Below are 24,423 nucleotides of genomic sequence, written 5' to 3' on the forward strand. Positions count from 1 at the left end.
GCACGTCTCTCCAGAGACTGACTGAATGGAGTGTTTTGGATGTAAATACAAGTTGTTCTTACCATGAATAGGAACTTGCCATTTAGGTAACAAAAACATACTGCCTGTAAATGCTAAATAGTGATTTTTATATATCAATAAAGTTTGCAAAGAACATTTAGAGCATCAAAAAATACACGAGTTAGAATGATCACAAGTTATCTCAAGCAGATAAAATGGAAGGGAAGAATGAGAAATAAGGTTACATTTTTAGGAATCGACTATCTGGTCCACCAAGCCAACCCAATCCAGACATGGTGCAGTTACACACACCATTGCACCCCTCCCGTTCTCTGCCACGCTGGGAAATTCCTCTCTAACCACCTAGGAAAGGTTCCAGGAGACCAAGGTAACTCAAGAATCTTGCTATGGCACAGCATCCCCACAATTTATCCTCTTGTAACTTGAAGAAACATAGAAGATAGGAGCAGGAGTAGGCCATTCGGCCCCTCGAGCCTGCTCCGCCATTCAATCAGATCGTGGCTGATCGAGCAGTGGGGAATCCATACCCAACACTTCCGTAATCTGTTCCAGAGCACTATGACCCCGAGAAAAGAAACACTTCCCAAAGGTTAATCAAATTGTTTGTATACATGTTTTATATTCATCCTTATCTATTTCAATTAACCTAGCCAACTGTACATAATCTAATCACCTCATTAAAAAAAAAACACCAAATCTCCAGGGCCTGTGTTTCTCCAAATATAGAACCCCAACTCATTGGCCCTGAAATTAGGATCGGGAGCTTGCCGCGCGTGCAAGCCCCCGATCTGCACTCACCCTGCGCGCCGACATCTGAAGCCCGGGCCTGCTTGCATTTCCTGTCACTGGCCCGGTTCAGCTGTCGGCGCGATGTGCTAACCTGATCCAGCGGCGTAGTTAGTGCGCTGTGCCGGCTGGGATCAGGTGAGCACTGTGCAGCCAATCAGGGGAGGGGAAACTCATTCATGAGTTTGACAGCAAGAGCTGTCAAACTCATGAAAAGTATGGGCTGCCAAAACACTACTTTAACTTTAAATAAAATTTTAAAAAACATCCCACTGATTGTATTAACTATAAATAAGTTTTAAAAAATGTTTTAAACAATTAATCAATTTTTTGAAAAAAATAAATTTTTAAAAAATAGGGTCTAAAACTAAACTTACCATCCTGTAAATTCTTTAAAAATAACAAACCTGTGGAAAAAAAAATTCTACGTTGTACTAAAAGCCCACTTACCTGAAAAACTAAATACTTACGTCTTGTTTTTCCACGCGTAAAGACCGGAGGCCTTTACACGCGCGCAACTTTGGGAAAAAAAAGGAATTTTACTGCGCACGCGCTGCCTGTGCAGTCGCGCGCGTTCTGCCTCTGAACCCCTTCATTCAGAGGGCAGGAAATGCCGGTTTTCCCCGCATGCGCTGTGCATGCTGAAAACCAGCATTTCCTCTGGCCAGACGCGTGAGTTCCCCGTCCGCACTCACACGTTGTGCCTGGAATTACTGGGCCATTGAGCCTATCCTAGGAACCAAGAGCCTGCAAATTAGGTATCATTTTGATTGCTGTCATCTGTACCTTCTCCAGGGCCTTGATATCCTTGTGACGTGTGGGGACCTAAACTGAACACAATACAGTACTCCAACTGCTGCCATACCAAGGAGGCTTTGTATAGTCAAAGTATCTCATTTTTAGTTTTATATTGAACTATCCCAGCAATACAATCTAGAACCCCGAACTTCCCTTCCCAATGGCTTCACTCTTGGCAGTAAGGACATGTTTCTATCGGTGCTGTGTAGTCGGATTACGAAGGAAGCACATAAGTTAGTAGATTGTATAGTTCATGGGACTTATTCGTTTTCAGAATCACTTGAATTATTCAAGACAGTGAAGTGACTCAGGATGTTACTTACAACGTACCAGTATGTTGCGACTTGACAACATGACCATCAAGAGCCTTGTCTAGTGCTACATAGCCATCTTTTGGAGGGAATTTGAATTCTTCTTCACCAAAGTTAAATTTGAGCTCAGCATTCTAGGATGCAACAACAAAAGCTTTTAGTTTATCAGAAACATTTACTAGTCATAATTTTGCTATAATGATAGGGGGGAAATTACCTTTAAAACACAAGCGGCAAAGAAAGCTTGGTTCTTTAGATGTGGAGGAACATCAAAGGCATTCCCAAGGTCTTTCCCTGGAAAACAAAGAAGACTTGAGAACATACAGTAGGTTTTTCCACAGGTGAAAATATAACTAGACAGTAACAATCCCGTCACTTTCATTCTCCGCTCCACTCCCACTCAGACCTCACTGCCCTCGGCCTCTTACACTGTTCCAATGAAGCTCAGCGTAAGCTCGAGGAACAGCACCTCATCTTTCGATTAGGCACTTGACAGCCTTCTGGACTCAACATTGAGTTCAACAATTTCAGACCATAACCTCGGCCCCCATCTTTTCCCCCCCCATTTTCTCTCTCTCTCACATGGCAGCTGTCGATCATTCTGCCATCGCCATTTACACTTCATCGAGAGCCATCCTTTGTTTCTTAACTTGTCCCATTACCATCCCCTTTTGCCTCGCACCATCATCCCCCTTGTCTCTTAATCTCTCCTGCCTTCCAGCCTATCACAGACCTTCCTTTTTGTCCTTTCCTCCCCTCCCCCCTTTCCCAGCCCCTGCATTTGCTTAAAACCTGTTCCATCTCCAGCTTTTTCCAGTTCTGACGAAGGGTCATCGACCTGAAACGCTGACTCTGTTTCTCTCTCCACAGATGCTGCCTGACCTGCTGAGTATTTCCAGCATTTTCTGTTTTTATTTCAGATTTCCAGCATCCGCAGTATTTTGTATCAGTAACAATGAGATAATCAGATCTGTGTTACGGCGGATGGTTTGTGCCATTATCCTTGTATTTTTAGTCATTACACAAGACTGAGGCTCCTACAATATTTTTCAATTCATAAATCTCCTTTATAGATACAAAAGGAATGAAGGGGAGAGCGGATGAGGGAAAGAGGGAAGAGAAGAAACTAGCAATCCTGTCATCCAGAATTTACTCTTGTAAAATAGAGTTTAATTGCCAGTAACCTCAACTGCAATACCAGATACTGTAATATGTCTAATAATCATCTAAGGTCAGTCATTGGTGGAACTGAAGAGCAGGATAAATACAGAAACCAAAGCCAAAATCAGATGAACACTTTTTTAAACCAGCGCGCTTGAATTAAAAGCATAAAATGCAGAACATTTTGGGGGAACTTACCATTTTTGGAATATTTTACAGATCCTTTGTCAAGATCAAAGTAGCATCCAATGGTATCATGCATGGTAAATTCCTAAATAAAAGTAATTTAGCACAAAACAAAGTGGAGAGAGATTCAAATAGCTTCAATATATAAAATCAAATCTTACTATGTTGAATTATACATAACTTGTATCCATAATAGCTCGAGGGTTATACAAATACACATTTGTATGTTATACACATTTGTATGTTACAATAGCTTGAGGGTTGTACAAATACACATTTGTATGTTATACAGGTAGACTATCCTTTATCCGAAAACCTCGGGACCAGCCGAGTTTCGGATAAAGGAGAATTTCGGATTTCGGAAGGTGGGTCGGCGGGGGTCCGCGGGGGGTCGTGCGCACGACTTACGCTGACGCTCAGCGTAAGTCAGTCGGGGTCGGCGGGGGTCGGGGTCCGCGGGGGGGTCGGCGGTTGTCGGGGCTGGCGGGGGGGTCGGCGGTTGTCGGGGCTGGCGGGGTCCGCAGGGGGTCGGCGGTTGTCGGGGCCGGCGGGGGGGGGGGGGTCGGCGGCTGGCGGGGTCGGCGGTTGTCGGGGCTGGCGGGGTCCGCGGGGGGGTCGGCGGTTGTCGGGGCTGGCGGGGTCCGCGGGGGGGTCGGCGGTTGTCGGGGCTGGCGGGGTCCGCGGGGGGGGTCGGCGGCTGGCGGGGTCCGCGGTTGTCGGGGCTGGCGGGGTCCGCGGTGGGGTCGGCGGCTGGCGGGGTCGGCGGTTGTCGGGGTCCGCGGGGGGGTCGGCGGTTGTCGGGGCTGGCGGGGTCGGCGGTTGTCGGGGCGGTCGGCGGGGGGTCGTGCGCACGACTTACCCTTTATCCGAACTTCCGCAACCGGAACCCTCTAAAAACCGAAGGTTTTTTCGTTCAGCTTAAGTCATACGCACGACTTACGCTGAACGAAAAAACCTTCGGTTTTTAGAGGGTTTCGGTTTTCGGAAGTCCGGATAAAGGGTAGTCTACCTGTAATAGCGCGAGGGTTATACAAATACACATTTGTATGTTACACTAGCTCAAGGGTTATACAAATACACCTTTGTATGTTACACTAGCTCGAGGGTTATACAAATACACATTTGTATGTTATAATAGCGCGAGGGTTATACAAATACACATTTGTATGTTACACTAGCTCAAGGGTTATACAAATACACATTTGTATGTTACACTAGCTCGAGGGTTATACAAATACACATTTGTATGTTACACTAGCGCGAGGGTTATACAAATACACCTTTGTATGTTACACTAGCGCGAGGGTTATACAAATACACAAACCTCTCCATAGCTGTCGAACTGCTTGCTATGGGACTTCTTTCCAGTTCCACCAAACCCAAAGCCAAATTTGTCAGTACCTGGTTAGAATTGTCCCAAAAGAGAAAACGGAGATCAACTTATAATCAAGGGTATTTGCAAATAACAAAAGCATTTACAGCGCAGGAGCAGGCCATTTGGCTCAACAGGTTCATGCTCCACGTGATCCTCCTCCCACCTCTCTCCAGCTCATCCTGTCACCATATCCTTCTATTCCTTTCCCTCCTCAGCTGTTTATCTAGCATCCCCTTACATACATCTATATTATTCATCTCAACTACTCCTTGTGATAGCGAGTTCTCCATTCTAAACACTCCCTGGGTAAAGAGGTTTCTCCTGAATGCCCTGCTGGATTTATTGTGACTATTTTATATTTATGGACCCTATACAACTATATCACTTCTTGAACAGGCTGCCGGCTCGATACCAACACTAACTTGTCATCGAGCTGGCAGCTCGTCGACTGTGCCATCAAGTGGTACTTACACCCCAATAACCTGCTCACTGATGCTCAGTTTGGGTTCTGCCAGTACCACTTGCCTCCAGGCCTCATTACAGCCTTGGTCCAAACATGGACAAGAGCTGAATTCCAGAAGTTAGGGGAGAGTGACAGCCCTCGACCAAGTGTGGCATTAAGGAGCCCTAGCAAAATTGAAGTCAATGGGAATCAGGGGGAAAACTCTCCACTGGCACAAAGGAAGATGGTTGTGGTGGTTGGAGGCCAACCATCACAGCCCCATGACATTGCTGCAGGAGTTCCTCAGGGCAGTGTCCTAGGCCCCACCATCTTCAGCTGCTTCATCAATGACCTTCCCTCCATCATAAGGTCAGAAGTGGAAATGTTCGCTGATGACTGCAGTGTTCAGTTCCATTCACAACTTTTCAGATAATGAAGCAGTCCATGCCCGCATGCAGCAAGACCTGGACGACATTCAGGCTTGGGCTGATAAATGGCAGGTTCAAGCCACACAAGTGCCAGGCAATGACTCGCTCCAACAAGAGCGAGTCTAACCACCACCCCATGATATTCAACGGTATTACCATCGCCAAATCCCCCCACCATCAACATCCTGGGGGGGGGGGGGGGGGGGGGTCTCCATTGACCAGAAACTTAACTGGACCAGCCACATAAATACTGTGGCTACAGGAGGTCAGAGGCTAGGTATTCTGCATCAAGTGTCTCAGCTCCTGACTCCCCAAAGCCTTTCCACCATCTACAAGGCACAAGTCAGGAGTGTGATGGAATACTCTCCACTTGCCTGGATGAGTACAGCTGCAACAACACTCAAGAAGCTCGACACCATCCAAGACAAAGCAGCCCACTTGATTGGCACCCCATCCACCACCTTAAACATTCCCTTCACCACCGGCATACTGTGGCTGCAGTGTGTACCATCTACAAGATGCACTGCAGCAACTCGCCAAGGCTTCTTCGACGGTGCTTCCCAAACCCACGACCTCTTCCACCTAGAAGGACAAGGGCAGCAGGTGCTTGGGAACACCATCACCTCTAAGTCACACACCATCCTGACTTAGAAATATATCGCCGATCCTTCATCGTCGCTGGGTCAAAATCCTGGAACTCCCTCCCTATCAGCACTGTGGGAGCACCTTCACCACACGGACTGCAGCAGCGGCTCACCACCACCTTCTCAAGAGCAATTAGGGATGGGCAATAAATGCGGGTCTCGCAAGCGACAACCACATCCCATGAACGAAATTAAGACAAGCCCTACTCGTCCCTCTCCTTGCTGACCTACTATGGCTCCCAGTGCTCAATACTGAAGTCCAATAAGGAAGTGGGATGGAGAGGCAGTCCAGTTCCCAGCACTGATATTCCTAAACTTTAGTGCTTACACTTACCCCATGAGTTAGTAGAGTTATACTATTAGTAAAAGTAAAGAGAGCAATTTTCACAGGAAATAACAACTTCCACTTCTAATGCCTTTGAAGTAATAAAATATCTCAAAACGCTTCAGAGCCAAAAACAGCCAGAATTGGAAGGATTACAGGCGTTGGCAAAATCAAGATCAAAGTGTTATGTTTTGAGGACGTTTTTGAAATAGGGAAAATAGGTAGTAAAAGGTTCAGAGAGAGAATTCCAGAGTGTGAGGCCAAAAGAGCAGAAATGATAGAAACTGGGAGGCAAAGGAGGCCAGCTGGAGAATGCAATGAAGGATGCATGCACGAGTAAGGTTTCCAAGGTCAGAGGGGGCGAGGAGATGAAAGGATCTGTAGATAAGGACAAGGATTTTGAAATTGACGCACTCAAGCCCAAGTAGCAGACTGACCTTGCTCACGGTCACGCTCAGTCTGAGGGAGCTGCCAGGAGGGAGGGTGTTGTTTTAGGTGGGAACTGAACAGGATCATTTTAGTCTTGCCAATACGTGTTGAAAGAAAATCTTCCTCGTCTAATAATTGATATTGGCTCAGCAGTCAGACAGCATAATTGTGGTCAAGATACTATTGATAGATTGTCACAGTATTAGCAGAAATGAGAGATCTTAATGAAGTAGAAAATCGGCACCGTAGCACAAGAAGCAATATTATGGTGTCATTAAGCAATGATAGGTGTTTTACCATGTTAAAGGCACTATATAAATGCAAGTTACTGTTGTTGTTGCAGGTAGGTCTGACTTCAGAGGCTTTTGGCTGCTTAACCTGGGGGATACTCTCAAGTCCTCGGTTTTTGACAAGAAATCTGAATTCCATAGGGAGACGCACCTTCAACCACATGCAACGTGGCATTGTGAAAGATCACAAAAGATTTTCAGTTTTAAAACCCTGTTGTTTGTCAAACTGCACAAGAAAGACATTCTAAATCCGGTATACAAAATCCCCTGTGGACCCCGTCTTTGTTTTCTAATTATGGTGCTCTGTATCTAGCTTTGCTTCACGGCTAATGTTTAATATTCTCTCTGTCAATGAATCCAAGTTAATTTTATCCTGTACACAATGGTCTGATGTATGGTTTTTTCTACCATACGAGAGCACATGCTAAGCATTCCACGTGATCTTCAGGAATCCGTATCACATTTAGAAGATATAAGTGTCAATCCGGTGGTGTGTGATCCCATAAAAGAGACAACTTTCGGTTCATAAATATAGGCTGTCTGCTTATGGAACCTGTTTTTTTGCCAAGCACAACATTTAACAACTTACATTTATATAGCACCTCTAATGTAGTAAAACGTCCCAAGGTGCTTCACAGGAGTTATCAAATAGAATTTGACACCGAGCCATGTAAGGAGATACAAGGACAGATGACCAAAAGCTTGGTCAAAGAGGTAAGTTTTAAGAAGCATCGTAAAGAGCGAGCGAGCGCGAGGTGGAGAGAGAGAGCGCGAGGTGGAGAGAGAGAGCGCGAGGTGGAGAGAGAGCGCGCGAGGTGGAGAGAGAGCGCGCGAGGTGGAGAGAGAGCGCGCGAGGTGGAGAGAGAGCGCGCGAGGTGGAGAGAGAGCGCGCGAGGTGGAGAGAGGTGGAGAGAGAGAGAGAGGTGGAGAGAGAGAGGGAGGGGGAGAGGGAGAGGGAGGGGGAGAGGGAGAGGGAGGGGGAGAGGGAGAGGGAGGGGGAGACAAATATGCCCTGAATTCAGAAATTTGAATGACGACCAAAAACTCCCATACCTACTAGGGGGAACAGAGAAACTGTGTAACCTTAGCGGCACACTATGTTACAGCTTGCCATAAACAGAGGGACAACCAGTAAACCTAAGAAGAGTATATATAAATTATACGAATGTATATTTATACACTCAGGGATATATCTGTTTATACACTGTATGAATAGATCTGACTTTATGTGTTCAACCATAAATGTTTTTCGATGCTTTGGCAACATAAGATGTACCTTATCATGCCAATAAAGCGATTTGAATTGAATTGAATTGAATTGAATGAGACTGGGGGGGAGAGAGAGAGGTGGAGAGAGAGAGAGAGAGAGGTGGAGAGAGGTGGAGAGAGAGAGAGAGAGAGAGAGAGAGAGAGAGAGAGAGGTGGAGAGTTTGAGAGGGGGAATTCCAGAGCTCAAGGACAAGCCAGCTGAAGGCACGGCCTCCAATGGTGGAGCGATGAAAATCGGGAATGCACAAGAGGTCAGACTGTAATAGGCCAATATTCTTCACTCAACCACCTCCAAAACTATTACTTATTTCATTGATGTTTGTGGACTTTTCTCTGAGCAAAATAGCAATATTATGGATTCCCCCACTAGAGGAAATAGTTTCTGTATCTACTCTATTGAATCTTTTTAACATTATAATAAAGTATCTCAATTAGATCACCATTCAACCATCTAAACTTAAGGGAATACGGCCCAAGGGAAGTAGTTTCGTGCTTGGGTTAGGAACCCCCCCACTAAAGGTGCATATACTACGAGAAGGGGTTGCTAGATAGTGGGTATCCTAGCCTACTTCCTTCTCCATAACCCAGTGGTGCTGCACACAATTGTAGCACACCTACTGGCATCTCAATGAGATCAGATAACTCAGCTACCTGCTAAACAAACTCACTCAACAATTAAGGAAGCAGGAATTGTTTTAATCGTATTTGCACTGCTTTGGAACCAGAGCAGAACAAGATGGTTTCAAATACACAGGCTACTCATTGCTACTTCTGATCTTATACAGCATGGCAGAGTCTTGATACACAACAACGGTGTCCAAAAAATTTCACAGCAGATTCTAGTTGAACATTATAAAACTTTAAAAACATACTTAACTGTTGAGCAGCCCAGCAATAACTGACAATGGTATCAACAAGTTAGTCCTGATGTAAACATCCAGAAAGATATTTAGGTTAATTAACTTACCCAAATCCAGTGAAGCCTGCATGGTAGACCAACCAATTCTGCACAAGCCTTGGTCATGGCAAGATACTTCATAGTAATATTTTCCTACGTGTAACAGAATAATTCATATAAATTTCAACACCACTATCTTTTGCTGGTCTTTAAAATGTATACAAAATGAATAGATTTCTTGCCCAAAAATACCGTACCCGGCTGTCTTGCAAGAGTCAGATTTGAAAATAAAAACCCTTTAGATGGAAATTATAAAACATACAAAAGATTTATTTAATTTCTAGTTTTTAATTGAATCCCTTCAAGATTTGAAAAAGAATCACAAAACCTTTCCACAGGGAAAGATTACAAAAGTGAGCAATAAAGAAACCTGTGACTGCCAGGAATCTGAATACAAAACAGGAAATGCTGGCAATGCACAGGTCAGGCAGCAATCTGCCTCTCTGAGATGCTGACTTATTTGAGCTACTGTGTCTGTTGCCAGTCTTTATTACAATATGGATAATCTCCAAAAATATTAGCAAGTCCTTTATTACATAGCAGTTTCATTAATTTGGGCCAGTTTTTGTATGTTCCAAAACATGGCATCAAAAACCTGAGCTTATACATTGGCCTTCAATGCAATTCCACACGAAGGACCCACTTACAAAACTTCTCAACTCCTGGAATCTCATCAGCAACTCTTAAAACTTCCGACAGTGTCATTATGTGCAATTTGGTCTATTCTGTATAATCTGCTCTTACCAGTTAGAGTCATAAATTGTAATTCATTCTAGCAAGAAATGAAAGGGAGGCACATCACTTCTTTTTCCTAAAGTCCTTCATTGAAAAAAAGTTGCATTTCAAAAGTTGTATTAGAAGTCTTACGAAGAAACGTGATGGAAACAACTGTTTCTTTAAATGAAACAATGAGACCACACTCAACATCCAAAAAGGAACACTTCAGCCCTTTTAGCTACGGAAGTTGATTCAATTATCTACGACACACAATACTTACCCTTGGTCACTCCCTTCGTGGTTCTGCATCCATGCCATTCTTTTACTTCCCTGCTCTGACAGCACATGCCATCAGCTCCAATAGCTGAGGGGGGGGGGGGGGGGGGGGAAGGGGAGAAGAGGGAAAGATCAAAATGAGATATACATTTGCAAGATTAAAGCAAAGATTGGAAAAAAATTGATTACTTTTGTGTGTCATATGGGCATGTTTTAAACATAGAAACAAGAGTAGTCCATTCAGCTCCTCGGGCCTGTTTCACCATTCAATTCGATCTTGGCTAATCTTTACCTCAATTCCATTTATCTGCCTTTGCTCCATATCCCTTCATACCTTTACGCAACAAAACTCTATTAATCTCAAAATGTCAACTGATCCACAGCCTTCTGGGGAAGAGAGTTCCAGATTTGTATTACCATTTGTGCGAAACAGCTCATGTTTGAAAGTCTAGCTCCAGAGTACCCATTTTACTGTATTAGAGAGACTGACATGTTGAATGCAGTGTACTTTTCCTCCCCCCGCCCCAAATAATTAAACATAAGTCAGACGACCCATGTCTCTATGGGTAAATGCTTACAATGTTACTGAACCATACAAAGTGAAGTGGCCGCAGATTCAGCTCCCGGTCTCTGCCGAGTCAACTAATCGCACCTAGGGGAGCAATATGGCAGGAACAATTGCCTCAATGTCTCCGGGTTAAGGCAAAAGGAAAAACTGGCCATAGTTTCCACTCCATATTACTACTTAAATGACTACTGGAAGCGTAGCAAGGGCAGATTCAGACTTGGCCGAGATTCTTGAAAAAGAATTCCCCTGTGGTCCCAAATAGGTTACCAAGGCATTAAATAGACTTGATCGGGTGGCTCATAGCCAGCAAAAGGCATCACCTTCAAGGGGAAGAGTGGGGGGAAGCAGAGAAGGGAAATAGATATGAATGAATCACATTACATATTTAAAGGTTGACTAAGGTCTGGACTAATGCATTGAAACATTATTTTAGATACTGTGGTGAAGTTAATAGTACAGGATAATGAACATACCCAGATTAGCACATCGCTCCTTCATACATAAATTAAACAAATGATAATCAATTCACACACCACAGAACTACTGCTATTAAGAGGACATTAATGTTACTGGTTAACTTTCTCCACATGCCATATTAACAAAGATTGCCACACACTAAACAACAAAGCTCATCATTTGCCTTCATGGTAAAACACAAGCAGATGCATTTTAATCAACCTAATCCTATATAGGACATTTTACTTTGAACTGTAGTTTTAACAGTTCCAATTTGGATAGATTTTCGTTATCCTTTCATGTCTTCACTCGCTCTTGTGATTGCACCAATACAGTGAGTGACCAGAAAACTAGAATGCATTAGCTTCATGCCCAACATTTAACTAAAAATAGCTTCAACTTACCAAAAGCGGATCCTCTGTCATAGGGATTCATCTGCCACTTGTTGAACACTGGGGGGGGTTGATTAAAAAAAACATGCATTGACAATTTTATAAAATTACTTCAAGTTACTACAGTTTCAAAATGCCGATAGTGTGCTTTACTGTTGGAGATAATAGGATCAGACAGCCCACAGTATAACATGACAGCCATTTTAAAAAGATATATTCTTTATCCCAATAGAACATATAAACATTCAAGAGTTCCACTAATTAATTTAAAGAAGTCTTTTTTCCCTTTCTCCTACTTTCCCTTCCTCAATACATTATATTATACAAAACATGCAAATTAAAGACTATTTTCTCACAAAGTTTAAATGTACAAAATATCAGCAGCCAAAAGCAGTATTCAGGAATGCCACGTTATGTTGATTTAAAAATATTCACAGGTCAGAATACTATGCATTTATTATTAGAAGAATGTTTGGAGAAGTCATTTTTCTGGAGTCAACTAAGATTAAAAATGGAGCATTTTCATCTCACAAATCAACCCTATTTTAGCATCATTACCTGCACCACCAGTCTTGACAGCTGTTTTCCCCCCTTTCTTGCCCTCTGCTTGGTCCTTGAGTGTCTCATATACAATCTGTATAATCGGGATGCTGAAAGCCTAAAAGCAAACATTTATTAAAAAAAGCTGAAGCCTGGATTCAGTAATTACAATGGGGAACTTCACTGTACCCGAGGATTTCTCTTGTATATTTAAAATGGGACATGTAGAATTCTGAACATTTCACTATAATGGTGTCTTTAATTTCTTTTCATAACATTTTTGACCAATATGCAATTATTTAAATTTAAAAAAAACGATACTGTACTCACTCCAGTCTTGCCACTGCCCGTTTCTGCTGCCTGTAGCGATTAGAAGTTAAAAGAGAATGCCTAAAGTGAATTATGTATAATTCTCTATTCTTCAGAATTACATTCATTTAACAACAGTGCTATGACTAACTAGTACATTATAATATATTACCAAATTTGAACAAACAGTGTAACGTTTATTACAGTGCATATAGAGCAATGTGAATCAACCCACCATCAGCACATCACCACCACCCAGGATCAAAGGGATGGACTCAGCTTGGATATCTGTTGGGAGACTGATGAAAGTTGATGGATTAGATGAAAATAACTAAAATCTATATACAAGACATACACAATAGCTATAATCAAATAGTTTTTTTTTTAAAAACAAAAAGTTATTTTTTGGCAACCTAAAAATAATTGTTTGGATTTTGCCTGAAGGGGGCAATACTGTATTGGAATAGTGCACCATCAGCAATCAGGAGTAATTTTGAGTTTGCAAAATGAGAAATAGTTTGCCGCACATACCAAACCCATAGGCACAGCTACAAAATGTGGGAGGGAGGAGAAATGAGAAGACAGATGTCACAGCCTTTGTAAAGTGGGATTGGAATGTTTGCAATTTTTTGTGAGTATATAGCGGAAAGGGGGAGGACACTGTGGTACAAAATTCGTTTTTGGTAGAACGTCATTGGTTCAGTTACAAAATCAGAAATGATATACTGGAGGAGGTTGTGGATCTAATTTGTCGAAGCTAGTTTTATATGGGATCTGTGGTCAAACCTTTGATGTGATCATTTCTGGTTCTGCAATGCGATTGGTAAAATGGACTCTACCCCAGGACGCTCACGCTCGATTATTGTCGAAGATCGGTCGGTGTTTTATCACCAAGGACAGGAACATTTGGAAAATCACTTTTCTCTTTTACAGCATTCAATCACTTGTGGATAGTTGCAAGCCAGGAGAGTATTACAAAGCACACGGTCTAACTGCTGAACAATTGATGACAAAACCTTGCTGCTACATAAAGATCAATCAATGCGTCCATTCAATTATTGGGTTTTTTCCCCAAATAATCCTTTTTTTTTTATATAAAGTGATAGGTCAATTCAATGAAATAATGTTCTAATCCTACTAAGCAAATTCATTCAAAACTTAACTCATAATATTTGCTTTTTAATGCTCAAGTTTGAAAGAACTTTGAAGTCATACTTACAGCCAGTCCATCTGCTCTACAGCCTGGGCAATTTCCTGCATAACACCCAGCTCTAAAAAGGAACAACAAAAAGCATTCCTTCAGCTAATATTAAAGGGAAATAAACTGAAGATTAGCATTGACTAATTTCATATTAGCTTTGATTTGGAACTATTCCACGCTGAAGAATTGTTTGCAACATCTGAGTAAATTATAAGTGTTAGCTAAACATCTGGCACATTGAATTTGAACAGTATATTATACAACCATTTCTAAATGGCTGTGTTACAATTCTGGAAGTCTGAAGGGCTACACAGGTCTGTCAGCATTTGAAGAGACAGGTTTGTGCATTTTTGGAATTGCACATTCTCGGTGTCACTTCTCCAGAGGTACATAACTTTTATGTAAAGGTGGGACGCTAGCTCATTGAAACACTGGGAGCGAGTTAAGCCTGGGAGGATGACCCCGCCTCCTTGAGCTCTTTACCAAGTACCACCTACAGGAAGTAAAAACCTAATATGATTGCTGTTGCCAAGTTGTACCTCCCTGGCTAAGCCCTGCTAGAGCTAAGCTATAGGTAGTGATGATCTAGAACCACCACAACAACAACTTGTATTTCTATAGCACCTTTAACGTAGCAACACATGTCCCAAGGCGCTTCACAGGAGCGATTATCAAACAAAATTTGACACTAAGCCACATAGGGAGATGTTAGGATAGCAGACCAAAACCTTGATCAAAGAGGTAGGTTTTAAGGAGCGTCTTAAAGGAGGAAAGGTAGAGGTGTGGAAGTGTTTAGGGAGGGAATTCCAGAGCTTAGGGCCTAGGCAACTGCAGGCACAGACGCCAATGGTTGAGCGATGAAAATCTGGGATGTGCAAGAAGCCATAATTGGAAGAGCGCAGAGATCTCGGAGGGTTTTAGGGATGGAGGAGGTTACAGAGATAGGGCGGGGCAAAGCCAAAAGGGATTTCAAAACAAATTTGAGAATTTTAAAATCGAGGTGTTAGCAGACTGGGAACCAATGTAGGTCAGCAAGCACAAGGGGAAGAGTGAACAAGACTTGGTGCGTGTTAGGGCAGCAAAGTTTTGGATGAGCTCAAGTTTACAGAGGGTGCAAGGTGGGAGGCCGGCCACAAGGGCTGGAATACTTGAGTCTGAAGGTAATGAAGGCATGGACGAGGGTTTCACCAGCAGATGAGCTGAGGGGGGGCTGGAGACGGGCGATGTTACGCAGGTGGAAGTAGGCGGTTATGGTGATGGCGCAGATATAGGGTCGAAAGCGCAGGTCAAATAGCTCATGCCAGTTTGACAGCGGTATTAACATACACAAATATTTAAAAGATGCATTGTCTTCTTGTGTAAATAATAAATAATAAAATGAAGTAGACTCGACTGTAACCAGTGACAAGTCTGCACATGGAATACTTTATTTTTAAAAAGCTTGAATATTCCCCATATCAGTCCGGCATAAAATAAGTGAGAGGTCTGCAGTACTGTCAGGGCGGTGTTGATCACTGACCGACCAGCTCGGCTCACAGATTGGGACTGGAGGCAGAGTGGATTATTCCTACTATTGTATCCAGAGCACCATGCGAACTAATGCCCTGGTAATCGGGTGAACTCAACTACGGGCCGTTTCTTTCTCCAGTTTCTCTCCAATCTCCCCTCATGACCTCTCTGCGCTCATCTTGTCCATTAGACCCACCTCCTGCTCCCTCGACCCTATTCCCACCAAACTGCTGACCACCCAACTTCCTTTTCTGGCTCCCATGATAGCTGACATTGTTAACGGTTCTCTCTCCTCAGGTACTGTCCCCCTCGCCCTCAAATCTGCCGTCTTCACCCCTCTCCTCAAAAATCCAACCCTTGCTCCCTGCATCCTTGCAAATTACCGTCCCATCTCCAACCTCCCTTTCCTCTCCAAAGTCCTTGAACGTGTTGTCGCCTATTTCTGTGCCCATCTTTCCCGCAATTCCATGTCTGAATCCCTCCACACAGTACTGAAACGGCTCTCAAAGTCACAAATGACATCCTTTGTGACTATGACAAAGGTAAACTATCCCTCCTCGTCCTCCTTGACTTGTCTGCAGCCTTTGACACGACTGACCACTCCATTCTTCTCCAACGCCTCTCCACCGTCATCCAGCTGGGTGGGACTGCACTCGCCTGGTTCCATTCTTATCTATCTAATCGTAACCAGAGAATCACCTGCAATGGCTTCTCTTCCCACTCCCACATTGTTACCTCTGGTGTCCCCCAAGGATCTATCCTTGGACCCCTCCTATTTCTCATCTACTAGTTGCCCCTTGGCGACATCTGAAAACACAGCGTCAGTTTCCACATATACGCTGACGACACCCAGCTCGACCTCACGACCTCGTCTCTCGACCGCTCCAAGGTGTCTAAATTGTCAGACTGCTTGTCCGACACACAGTTCTGGATGAGCAAACATTTTCTCCAATTAAATACTGGGAAGACCGAAGCCATTGTTTTCAGTCCCCACCACAAACTCCGTTTCCTCGCCACTGACTCCGTCCCTCTCTCTAACATCTGTCTGAGGCTGAACCACACTGTTCGCAACCTTGGTGTCATATTTGACCCGGAAATGAGCTTCTGACCACATATCCACGGCATAACAAAGACTGTCTACTTCCACCTCCGGAACATCACCCGTCAACGTCCTTGCTTCAGCTCATCCGCTGCTGAAACCCTGATCCATGCCTTTGTTACCTCGAGACTTGACTATTCCAACGCACTCCTGGCTGGCCTCCCACATTCCACCCTACGCAAACTTGGTCATCCAAAACTCTGCTGCCCGTGTCCTAACTCACACCAAGTCCCATTCGCCCATCACCCCTGTGCTCTCTGACCTGCCTTGGCTCCCAGTCCAGCAACGCCTCAATTTCAAAATTCTCATCCTCGTTTTCAAATCCCTCCATGGCCTCGCACTTCCCAATCTCCTCCAGCCCCACAACCACCCCCCCCCCCCCCGAGATATCTGTGCTCCTCTAATTCTGCCCTCTTTAGCATCCCTGATTATAATCGCTCCACCATTGGTGGCCGTGCCTTCTGTTGCCTGGGCCCTAAGCTCTGGAATTCCCTCCCTAAACCTCTCCGCCTCGCTACCTCTCTCGCCTCCTTTAAGATGCTCCTTAAAACCTACCTCTTTGACCAAGCTTTTGGTCACCTGCCCTAATTTCTCCTCCTGTGTGCTCAGTGTCAAAAAATGTCTTAAAATACTCCTGTGCAGCACCATGGGACATAAGAACATAAGAAATAGGAGCAGGAGTAGGCCAATCGGCCCCTCGAGCCAGCTCCGCCATTCAATAAGATCATGGCTGATCTGATCCTAACCGCCAATCTACTAACACAGAACTATCTCCTGAATCTAACAGAATTAGACACATGAAATAGGAGCAGGATCAGGCTACACGGCCCCTGGGCCCGCTCCGCTACCCACAGGGCCATGACCGATCCGAACCTAGACTCATGTCCAAATTCCTGCCCGCTCCCCGTAACCCTTAATTCCCTTTACTTCTAAGAAACTGTCTATTTCTGTTTTAAATTTATGTAATGATGTAGCTTCTACAGCTTTTTGCGGCAGCATATTCCATGGACCTACCACCCTCTGAGTGAAGTAGTTCCTCCTCATCTCAGTTTTGAAAGAGCAGCCCCTTATTCTAAGACTATGCCCCCTAGTTCTAGTTTCACCCATCATCAGGAACATCCTCCCCGCATCCACCCGATCCAACCCCTTTACAATCTTATATGTTTCAATAAGATCGCCTCTCATTCTTCTGAACTCCAATGAGTAGAGTCCCAATCTACTCAACCTCTCCTCATATGTCCATCCCCTCATCCCCAGGATTAACCGAGTGAACCTTCTTTGTACTGACTCGAGAGCAAGTATGTCTTTTCTTAAGTATGGACACCAAAACTGTATGCAGTATTCCAGGTACGGTCTCACCAATACCTTGTACAACTGAAGCAATACCTCCCTATTTTTATATTCTATCCCCCTAGCAATGAAAGCCAACATTCCACTGGCCTTCTTAATCACTTGCTGCACCTGCATACTAACCTTTTGAGTTTCGTGCACCAGGACCCCCCGATCCCTTTGTACTTCAGTACTTTCCAGTTTCTTGCCATTAAGATAATAACTTGCTCTACGATTCTTCCTGCCAAAGTGCATAACCTCACACTTTCCAGTATTGTATTCCATCTGCCAAATCTCTGCCCACTTACTTAGCCTGTCTATGTTCCCTTGCAGGTTTTTTATGTCCTCCTCACTCACTACTTTCCCTCCCATCGTAGTATCATCTGCAAACTTTGATATGTTACACTCGGTCCCCTCCTCCAAATCGTTAATATAGATTGTAAAGAGTTGGGGACCCAGAACTGACCCCTGCGGAACACCACTAGTTACTGATTGCCAGTCTGAGAATGAACCATTTATCCCAACTCTCTGCCTTCTGTTAGATAGCCAATCCTCTATCCATGCCAGAATATTACCCCCAATCCCGTGATTTTTTATCTTAAGCAATAATATTTTGTGTGGCACCTTGTCAAATGCCTTACCACATAAAAGGCGCCATATAAATACAAGTTGTTGTTGTCTGGATTGAGAACTGCGGGTTGGGGAAGGCGATGGACTTTTACCACGGCAGGCCTGAAAGACAACGGGGAGGGAAAAATGCCCGAGACCCCCCTTTATAATATAGGCCCGGGGCGAGAGAGGAGGACGGAGAGCGGGGCCCGGGCCTGGGGTTTGGGGAGACACGGCGGGACCTCACCTGAATACGCCGCCATCTTGCCGACTGAGAGACCGCCTCCGGGCAGCACCGAGTCTGCGCAGCTTCAGCCCAAGTTATAATTTTTTTTTAAAAAAGCGCTTCCGCTGTCGGGAGATTGAGTGGCGGTCAGTGGGGGAGACCCGCCCGGCGCACACACCGCGCTGATTGGATCAGGGCCCGGAGCGGGGAGGACAATCCCTCACAGCGGAGCCGCTCACTGACGGACTGGCTCAGTGGCTTCCGGTGTCCCACAGCCAAGGCTCCCCGCGCTACTTCCGGCGGTGACGATGGCGGCGGAGGAGGAGGACAATGTTCTGTATGATCTGCTGGTCCACAGCGAGTGGCTGCAGGAGAGCGAGGCACCGGTGAGGGGGAGAGGGAGGCTGGGGGTGATGAATGGGGGAGTCTGGGCATTGGAGGTGAGGGGTGGGGAGAGATGAGGCAATGGATCAGATTCTGCTTTCAAAAGAATAGCGAGCCAATGGCTCTCAGTTATTTATGCACAATATGTGACAGCAACTTCAGATGTATTTTAAATGCTAACATCCAAAAGTTGCTGAGTTGCACCACTCTGCTGTTAGCTTTGTGAAAATGCCACCTGGTAGACTGTCTGCTTCACCATTGGGATGCATTGAATGGCGTGAAGTTTCTGTATTTGCGTGGTCGATAGGAACTAAACTCATCACAAAGTTAAGACTTGTCATTTCAATTCTAAGTACCGTTTGAAGGACGTGACTAAATGTTGGAAACACTGAAGCCATTGTTTTCGGTCCCCACCACAAACTGCGTTCCCGAGCCACTGACGCCATTCCTCTCTCTAACATCTGTTTGAGGCTGAACCAGACTGTTCGCAACCTTAGTGTTGCATTTGACCTCAAAATGAGCTTCCGACTACATATCCACGCCATCACTAAGACCACCTATTTCCATCTCCAGGAACGTCGCCTGACTCTGCCCTTGCCTCAGCTCATCTGCTGCTGAAACCCTCATCCATGCCTTTGATACCTCTAGACTTGATTATTACAACGCATTCTTGGCTGGCCTCCCACGTTTTACCCTCCATAGACTTGAGGTTATCGAAAATCCTGCTGCCCTTATCCTAACTCTCACCAAGTTCCATTCACCCATCACCCCTGTGCTCACTGACCTACATTGGCTCCTGGTTAAGCAATGCCTCGATTTTAAAATTCTCATCCATTTCAAATCCCTCCATGGCCTCGCCCCTCCTTATCTCTGTAATTTACTCCAACCCCATTCGTGAGAGATCTGCCCTCCTCTACAGCTCCTCTTCAGCATCCCTAATTTTAATCGCTTCACCATTGGTGGCCGTGCCTTCAGCTGCCTCAGACCTAAGCTCTGGAATTCTCTCCCTAAACCTCTCCGCCCATCTACCTCTTTCTCCTTTAAGACGCTCCTTAAAACCTACCTCTTGGTCAAATATCCTAATATCTCCTTATGTGGCTTGGTGTCAAATGTTGTTTTATAACACTCCTATGACACACCTTGGAACTTTTTACTATGTTAAAAGTGCTATATAAATAAAATTGGTGGTGTTGTTGTTAGGTTTTAATTACTGCCATGGAACATGCAGGACCAGACTTGGACCCAGAGTCAGACCTGTAATCAGAATAGCTAAACCAGAGTCGAGGCCCTGTACGGAGATCTGGCCAAGTGAAGCTGCAACGTGTACTGTTACAGATTCATGGTTGCCACTTTTTTCCAGATCGCTGTGTCAACAACAATACAGGGGGCTGAAAAAGCCAATGTCTGTGAAAAGTGGACGGTTGAAAGCTGTGCCTTACTATGTGTGTGTCTGGCTTGTTTTAACTACCAGCTTTAAATTATCCATCCAAGGCCATGTTTCAGGTGATGAGCAATGGTGGGGAAGAGTGAGAGAGAGTTTTGGCTGAGATGAGCAAAAAGCGACATTTCACAGAAAAACACTGAATTTTGGAATGTGGTTCCAAAACACAAATAAAAATCCTGAAATCCAATGTAATATGTAGTTTAACTTATTTAGTTTCCTTGAAGCAGTGGACTTGAACACATGAGAAAGTACAAGAGAAAACTGACTGGCCCATTCAGTCTCTTCCATTTCAACACACCATCATGTCATTATTTTATAGTGCTCACTTAGGTCCCTTCAAAGCCTATGTTTTGCCACATTAAAAAGCCCCAATTTCCTAAGCTTATATCTTAATAACTAAGAGCCTATATAGTGGCTAAGTGGCCTTCCTTTGGACGTTTTCCAGGGCCTCGATAACCCCGTCCATGTGGAGGGACTAAAATTAGGCATACTATTAGGCGCAGCTGAAACAAGGCTTTATGCAAGGTAATTATTGTACTTCTAGTTTTATATTTAATTATCCTAGCTATACACCCGAAGAGCAGTACTGGCCTTGGGCCTTTGATGTTTCACGAACTACAACCCTCGAGTCTGTCTGCCGCTCGGCAGTTGTGAGCAGGTATACCCTGCCTGGTGTATACTTGCTCAGAACTAGCTTCAGCCCAAATGCATCATGCTGCAATATTCTACATTGCAAGACATCTGCCACACATGGGGCCCATTCCCTGATGCATTTCAATCTGACAGCAAATAATTTGTGTCATCTGAGCTCCTAACTCTCTCATGTATCTTCATGTCATTAGACACCTTGTTGACTGTTTACCTGAGGCCTTCATCCAGATCATTAATAAAGATCATAGACCTTTTATCAGAAATAAGTCAAGACGAAGGGTTTCGACCTGAAACATTAACTCTGTTTCTCTCTCCACGGATGTTGCCTGGCCTGCTGAGTTTTTCCAGCATTTTCTGTTATTTCGGATTTCCAGCATCCGCAGTATTTTGCTATCGTACCTTTTTTCAGTACTGTTTTTCAATTGTATGTTTTTTTGAGTTGTCAGCTTGTTTTTTGGATTGTGTAAGCTTTTTTGATCTAATGAATCACCCATTGCCCCAGATCATTATGGGTGCCATTTCAATGGCCAGCTCATTAATATACTAATTTCCAAGGGAGACTGTACCTTTTGTAAATTGACCCTTAAAGTCCCAACCTGAGTTCGTAGCCCAAGCATGTTGTAGCCTAAAACACAATTCTTTCCAAGGTCAAAAAGCCAATAATTTAATAGTGACAGGGTAATTCTGGGATTTGGAGAGTTGGGGGACATAATTCATGAAAAAAATTGAGTAGAGATGTGTTTCCCTCACTTCCTTTTCTCCCCCCACCCCCGTGAGTATGATGGAGAGGGTGGTGGGGATGAATAAGCCCGAGTGTGACTGAGGGGGAAGATGAGTGTCAGTAGGCCGCTGAGTGAGGGTGAGACTGACTGACTCTCTGTGGGAGAGTGAGCAAGGGAGAGGATAACTGAGTAATAAATGTTGATGGTTTCTGGTCTCGAGGGGATGCGTTGTAGTCAGAATCAGTGCCATCAACAACATGACTTGGGCTAATGTTAGAGGAAGGTTCTTATTTATGATTAGCTGTTCTATCTACTCCTCAAATCACGAATGTTCTTGAACATTGAGGCCAAGGGTCATGGATTTATTAAGCGTACTGTACACACAATAGTACTTAAACTTAAATTTAAAAGATCGTACTTACAACCACAGCTGCTGATAATTTGGTTGGGGAGTTGAACTTTTTACAGTTCTGCAGTCTGTATCCGAGGCCTTTACAAATCCAGGTACTCATTACAAACTCCCACTTTTGATAGATTTTTATCCCACCTAAGTGACAACCCACAAGTTTTTGCATTACATGATTATATAAAAGTTGAAGTACAGCTCCATACAAGGAGAATTTAATTGAACTTTTCCCTTATCAATTACTTCATCAGTTAATAAGCTGGTTTCCTTGCATAACGAGCTTTTTTCAGTTGGACTAATGAGATTTGTATAACTTCCTTACTTTGTTACCTTATCAATAGTTTTGCTCTTGTTACATAGAATTGCATTTCCACCAAGTGAAACCTTTAATTATTAATCTTTCTTTGACTGGTACCGAATTATACAGAATCAATCTCCTGATTCTACAGAAACCCCAATTAAAAGGGCTGATTTAAGCTGATATGTTTCCCTTCTACAGGGCTTATTGTTTTCCCTGGAACTATCAATGATTATAGAATCTTGAAATTTAAGAATAGTATGCACTGGAACATCTTTTAATTCAGCCTCTCGTTACTTCATCCTGAAACAGACCATTGCTGTAGGGCCAGCCTTTGTTCAACACCTTGGCCACTACTTTAAATTTACTTAACAAGCAAAGGCTAAAGGTGAATATTGCAATATAAAGATAATAAATCAATAGTCGTAAAACATTAATAGACTTCAGAATAGTCTGATTAACCCTTACACTGATTGCCAATACCTTGCAAGTGGTATATGATGGGAACATAGGAACACAAGTAGGCCATTCAGCCCCTTGAGCCTGTTCTGCCATTCATTGAGATCGTGGCTGATCTGTATCTTAACTCCATCCCTCTGCCTTGGCTTCATATCCTTTTATACCCTTGGCTGGCAAAAGTCAATTGCTCTCTGCTTTAAAATGATGAATTGAGCTAGCATCTACTGCTTTTTGTGAGAGAGTTCACCCTTCTACCACCCTTTACATGAAGAAGTGTTTCCTAACTTCTCTCCTGAATGGACTGGTTCTGATTTTAAGGTTATTTCCCTAGTCCTGGACTCCCCCAACAGCGGAAAAAGTTTCTCTCTCGACCCTACCAATTCCTTTTAAAATCCGAAAACACCCCTTAGCCTTCTATATTCTAGGGAATGCAAGCTTAATTTATGTAAAATCTCCCCATAATCTAACCCTTGGAGCCCTGGTAACAGTCTGGTGAATCTGCACTGCTCTCCTTCCAAGGCCAATATATCCTCTCTAAGGTGTGATGCCCAGAACTGTTCACAGGGCTCCAGATATGGTCTAACCAGGGCTTTGTATAGCTGTAGCAAAACTTCCTCCCCTTTATTTTCGAGCCCTCTAGTTATATATGCTAACATTCCATCAGTGTTTTTGATTTATTTTTTGTACCTGACGACTACATTTTAGTGATCTGTGTACACGGACTCCAAAATCTCTTTGGACCGCCACTGTTCCGAGCTTTTCACCATTTAAAGAATACTTGGATCGATCCTTTTTTGGTCCAAAATGGATGACCGCACAACTGCCTGCGTTGAAATCCAGCTGCCTTCTGGAAGTCCATATAATCTGCATCCATAAACATTCCCCTCTTTCTTACTTTAGTTACTTAAAAAATTCAATGAGGTTCGTTAGACATGACCTACTCGTTACAAATCCATGTTGGCGCTCTCTGATCAGCTCAAATTTCTCTAAGTGCTTCGTCACTCTGTCCTTAATTACAGATTCCACTAACTTCCCACAACAGATGTTAGACTAACAAGTCTATAATCTCTCTCCTTTCTTGCAATTTTCCAATCTAAAGGGACAATTCCTGAATCGAGAGAGCCGTGCAAGTTTATGGCTAAAACATCTGTAATTTCCTCACCTACTGCCTTTAAAACCCTGGGGTGGAAACAATCAGGTCCTGGGGATTTTGTCTAATACTGTTTTCTTGCTTATGTTAACTTTAGTGAGTTCCAGTCCTTGATTCATTATTAATTTCCCTGGAATGTCAGGTATGTTATCCTCTTCCTCTACTGTGAAGACTGATGCCAAGTAATTATTCAACAAGTCTGCCATTTCCTTATTTTCATTTGCAATATTACCCCCATCTGTTTTTAAAGGGTCC

The 24,423-nt window shown here is 43.8% G+C and overlaps 2 protein-coding genes across 3 annotated transcripts in view; one reads left to right on the forward strand and one right to left on the reverse strand.

Moving 5' to 3' along the window:
* ddx1 (DEAD (Asp-Glu-Ala-Asp) box helicase 1) overlaps nt 1–18,821 on the reverse strand; it is a 44,030-nt gene extending 25,209 nt beyond the window's left edge. The window contains exons 1-12 of the mRNA XM_085996290.1: nt 18,676–18,821; nt 13,901–13,952; nt 12,917–12,980; nt 12,703–12,732; nt 12,391–12,490; nt 11,845–11,892; nt 10,421–10,504; nt 9,433–9,516; nt 4,588–4,664; nt 3,276–3,348; nt 2,134–2,210; nt 1,936–2,050 (exon numbers count right to left, since the gene is read on the reverse strand). Of these exons, the coding sequence (XP_085852416.1) occupies nt 1,936–2,050; nt 2,134–2,210; nt 3,276–3,348; nt 4,588–4,664; nt 9,433–9,516; nt 10,421–10,504; nt 11,845–11,892; nt 12,391–12,490; nt 12,703–12,732; nt 12,917–12,980; nt 13,901–13,952; nt 18,676–18,691 (820 nt within the window). The 5' untranslated portion in view covers nt 18,692–18,821. The remainder of the gene's footprint in view (nt 1–1,935; nt 2,051–2,133; nt 2,211–3,275; nt 3,349–4,587; nt 4,665–9,432; nt 9,517–10,420; nt 10,505–11,844; nt 11,893–12,390; nt 12,491–12,702; nt 12,733–12,916; nt 12,981–13,900; nt 13,953–18,675) is intronic.
* A 52-nt stretch (nt 18,822–18,873) lies between these two features.
* The window catches only part of nbas (NBAS subunit of NRZ tethering complex), a 300,213-nt gene continuing 294,663 nt past the window's right edge, over nt 18,874–24,423 (forward strand). Inside the window, exon 1 of one of the 2 annotated variants that reach the window (XR_015079464.1) lies at nt 18,874–19,040. Coding sequence is in view for 1 of the 2 variants with exons in the window: in XM_085996289.1 (XP_085852415.1) it covers nt 18,963–19,040 (78 nt within the window). In the remaining variant the exon portion in view is untranslated. The remainder of the gene's footprint in view (nt 19,041–24,423) is intronic. The other variant, XM_085996289.1, reaches the window with a different exon arrangement.

This window comes from Somniosus microcephalus, chromosome 9 (assembly GCF_052327205.1).
Source record: "Somniosus microcephalus isolate GS21.2 chromosome 9, FLI_Smic_1.0, whole genome shotgun sequence".
Classification (NCBI taxonomy): Eukaryota; Metazoa; Chordata; class Chondrichthyes; order Squaliformes; family Somniosidae; genus Somniosus; species Somniosus microcephalus.